Source organism: Cicer arietinum, unplaced genomic scaffold (genome assembly GCF_000331145.2).
Source record: "Cicer arietinum cultivar CDC Frontier isolate Library 1 unplaced genomic scaffold, Cicar.CDCFrontier_v2.0 Ca_scaffold_5647_v2.0, whole genome shotgun sequence".
In the NCBI taxonomy this organism is placed as follows: domain Eukaryota; kingdom Viridiplantae; phylum Streptophyta; class Magnoliopsida; order Fabales; family Fabaceae; genus Cicer; species Cicer arietinum.
Genome location: NW_027339294.1, coordinates 1 through 4,161, shown reverse-complemented (window position 1 = coordinate 4,161; position 4,161 = coordinate 1). Strand labels below are relative to the sequence as shown.

At 25.8% G+C, this 4,161-nt stretch overlaps 1 protein-coding gene across 1 annotated transcript; it reads right to left on the bottom strand.

Moving 5' to 3' along the window:
- Positions 1 to 2,204: 2,204 nt before the first annotated feature.
- On the bottom strand, positions 2,205 to 3,145 carry LOC101490283 (protein OXIDATIVE STRESS 3-like). The gene is made up of 2 exons (XM_004517154.4): positions 2,759 to 3,145; positions 2,205 to 2,494 (listed from the first exon to the last, which is right to left on the bottom strand). The coding sequence occupies exons 1-2, from the start codon at positions 3,001 to 3,003 to the stop codon at positions 2,236 to 2,238; spliced, it is 504 nt and encodes a 167-aa protein (XP_004517211.1). The 5' UTR covers positions 3,004 to 3,145; the 3' UTR covers positions 2,205 to 2,235.
- Positions 3,146 to 4,161: the final 1,016 nt, after the last annotated feature.

The window sequence follows — 4,161 nt, the reverse complement described above, 5'->3', positions numbered from 1 at the left end:
AAATTTAAATTATTCTAATTAATTAAACTACAAAGATAGTAAATTAAATAGTTTAATAAAAAATTAATTAAATTCAAACAAAAAATAAATTAACTTTCATGGAAGGTTTACGGATATTATCGTATTTTCAAAAATAATCAACACTTATTTCTTCTCTATTTCTTTCATCTTTCTCTTATATCAGATAATACTTCAAATTTACTTTATTTCTCCTTTATTTCTCTCCTATTTTTCTCTTACCGAACTTTTTCTTACCTCTTTCTCTTTTCTTATTTTTTCCTCGCAGCCAAACACACCCTAACTTCTTTAACCTTCCGACACTAGGCAAACATCATCCCCATACATGATCTTACGACATTGCATAGAGAGAAAGAGAAAGAAGATGAGAGACTATTGGGGTAGAGAAACTGGACCTAAATCATCCATGAGTTGCTCTATCTTCATCATTTTAATTCATTTATGTTTTTTCTTCCCTTTTTCCATGTGTAACTTACTTCTTATGATTAAGCTAAGATGAATCAACTCCTAAAATCTTGATGCAGTCTCAATACTCTTAAGATTTCTATTCAATTTAAATTCAATACATGTTTCTTATAATCACGTGCTTCTACTATGGAGGAAAAGTTGCCGCAATTAATGTTTAAGTAGATCGCAATAGAAATTGAATACGAGAATATGAAACTATTTATCTAGATATCAATACACTCTCTCTCATTTATGTTCTTAATCTTAACGCTTCATAGTAATTCGGCTATGGAGTTAGGGTTCTAATGGTAATTTTCGATTCTAATGCCATGCTCACTTCAGTTTTATTAATCCTTGCATGAGAAGCGATAAATGCTTTATACACACACACATATATTATATATATTTGCTTTGTCTCAAAATATAAATAAAAATATAAAAGAAAATTAATATATTTTGTCTAAAAATATAATTCAAATACATAAATGTTTCTTTAATTTATTTGTATTTTGAGAAGCATGGAGTAATTAAACATACTCATGATTATGTACATATAATCATTGATGGAACTCGGCGGAGATATAGGTTCAATGTTCCTATCAATTTTTATAATGATAAATATAATTTATAAAATAATGATAAAAAATAATAATTAAAAAAATACATTATATTTTTTATTTAATTTTAATTTAAGTATTTTGAGTTTCGTTTAAAGATATAAAAATTAAACTAATAATTTGATAAACTAAAAAATATTGACATCAATTAAATTGATTTTTTTTTCTTCTGTATTCGAGTTCAATCTGATTCGAGTAAATATACTCAATCTATGTTGATTTGAGTATGATATCATTTAAAATTGATCATTGATATCTGAATAAAATTATTAGACTATATGACTATTGTTATCTTAAATGTATTGTATTTAACGATTTTTTAATCATTAACTTATATATTATTTTTTGCATTGTTATTTAAAAAGTATTTACGCCACTATTTTAATAGTATAAAAAAGAGAGTTTAAATAAGAATATTTTATATTTTTAAAATAAGTATCTTAATTTTTATTAACATCAACTTGATTGAACACAACCAGTGGCGGGTCTTGCACAAAATATTAGGGGAATCACAAATATTAATTAAAATATTATAATTAAAAAGACGGATGTTAGTTTCTCATCACCGTAAATGTTTGAGGGATATTTTAATAATTATCACTATTATTTTAATAATCTATCAGTCTTCAACTATAGGGATGTCGTAGTCCCTACGTAGGGATGTCGTAGTCCCTACGTGCTCCTAAGAAGGTCCGGAGGTGAACATAGCTAAATCAACATGTTATTCATCAATTTAAGTTTATATTTGTGAGAACAATTGTAAAAATTCCACTAAACTAACTATCTTTTTTGTTTAAATTTTTTCCTTTTCAAAGATATAAACCAAATCAATATATTATACCCTTGTGTCTCTCTTAAACTTATATACAACTTTTCATCTCTCCTAAACATATATACAACTTTTCGGTTCAATTCATTCTCTATTTACACTTTTGCTTACAATTTTTTGTGTGCATGTTTATATAAAAAGTTAAAACTTAAAATTCTAAAATATTATATTTAATTTATCAATTTAGATTTTAAAAATTCGACGCCCAAAAAATATTTATTGAAGAAACTCCCCCACTGCATCAAAAACTAAAGGTGATGAGAGATGAAAAAAAAATCTCATAACTTTGTGCATGAAAAAAGAAAGCTCTAAGAAGATTGAATTTCAAAAGTTTTTGTGTACAGAAAAGGAAGGTCTAGACCCTCCAAGAAAAGTCCCTCTTCTAGTTATTAGAGATGCACATGGTCCTCTTGAAGTTTTCTTTGATATTGTTGCCTTTGGAGTACTGTACAATATTTTGCATGATTTCACTTTCTTTCTATAATTTGGTCTCTCTTTCTTAGCAAGATCTTCTATGCTCTGCACCCTACCTAAAGAACTGAATGACTGTGCCTTCCCTTGATAAAACATAGATAACCCTCTCCTACACATTTCACAATTAATTCAATTAAAATAGGATATTTATATTAAAAAATCTAAAAAAAGCATGCATGATCATATTAAGTACAAGAAAAAGTTGAAATATAATGATGGAATTTTAGAGACAGATATAAAATAAAGTTTGTCTCTAATTTTGTGGCTAAAGCAAGTATTTGAAACGTTATATGATAAATAATTTTATTTCTTTTCATCTATAATTTTGATTGTTATTTTAATATTTGTTAATAGTATAGAGAAAATTGCTTACTTCAAAGGGAGATGGTTCATGAGCTCTGATAATTCATATAAAGGGCCATTTGATTGTGATGATGATGATGATGACAAACTAGAAGGTGAAGAGGATGCTTCTTGATCATCCAACTCTGATGAAGAAGAAGATGAACAAATAGAATTCATTGAATCTTCTATGGAAATTGAATCATTTACATTTTCATCAACATCTTCCTTAACAACCCAATTTGTGTTGCCCTCCATTATTCCCTTCACATTCATTTCTACAAATATTTGCTTTGCTTTGTCCCTTATGTGTCCAAAAAAAAAAAAAACAAGAGAAGAAAATAGAAGAAAATTTCCCTTTGTTATAAAATGGAATAGGCCATTAATACAAATGGACTAGTTATCTTTAATTAACAGATAAAAAAGAAATATTGAGTGGTCTTATATTTATATAGAACATTAACAATTGATGAAGATTTGGATAACGTTGTTGTTTTTTTATTTATATTGAGTTGGCATTTTTTTTAGAAAATATATTTTGGATTAAAGTATATGTTAATCTGAAAATATTCAATCTTAAAATTTATGTCACAGTCAGATCACGTTGTAATATTGAATTAATACATGGTGCAAAATAAATAACTTCTCTCACATTGCAAAGATAGATGCAAAGGATAAGGATTAAATAAAGACAACCATATTCTGAGTCACCCCCTATTATAATTAACTTCTCTTTTTATTTTTAGCGTGTGAAATAGTGGACCCCCATCTTGCTAGTATTTGATAACTATTGCTTGATAAAGCTATAACATATAAGTAAATTTCCACTCGACAACCTAATTCATCATTTATGATATATATATATAGTAAAATTTAAATGCAAGAGAAAATATAATAAATATTTCGAAAAAAAAATATGGAAAGGATAGGTTTAATTAATACATTTGTAAAATGTGCATTTATAGAGAATATTTCTTGTCATATGCAAGTTGACCATTTTCAAAAAATTTATGGTAAAATAAAATAAAAGTGTTCCACTACCCAAAACAAAATTTCGGCTTAATCTTTGTTCCACCAATTGGATATTAATCTTTTATTTTAATTAATATTAACTTTTTTTTAATGGTAAACTACAGTCAAATTTCTTTCGACTAAACGTTAGTTATTTTAATATTTGACTCAATAAAATATTTAAATTAATTATTATATCGTCAAAATATTTTTTAAAAGATATAATTTATTATTATAAAAGTTTATACAATTTATTGTCAAATAATTCATAATTATTATAACGTCAGAAACTAAATTGACAGACATTTTGATTATTCAATTACTAATTTATATTTTTTTTATTGAGTTAGAGACCACACTAGTATAATATAGAGTTTTTAATGCAAAGTGTTAAGTTTGTTATCTACCATATGAATTAATAAA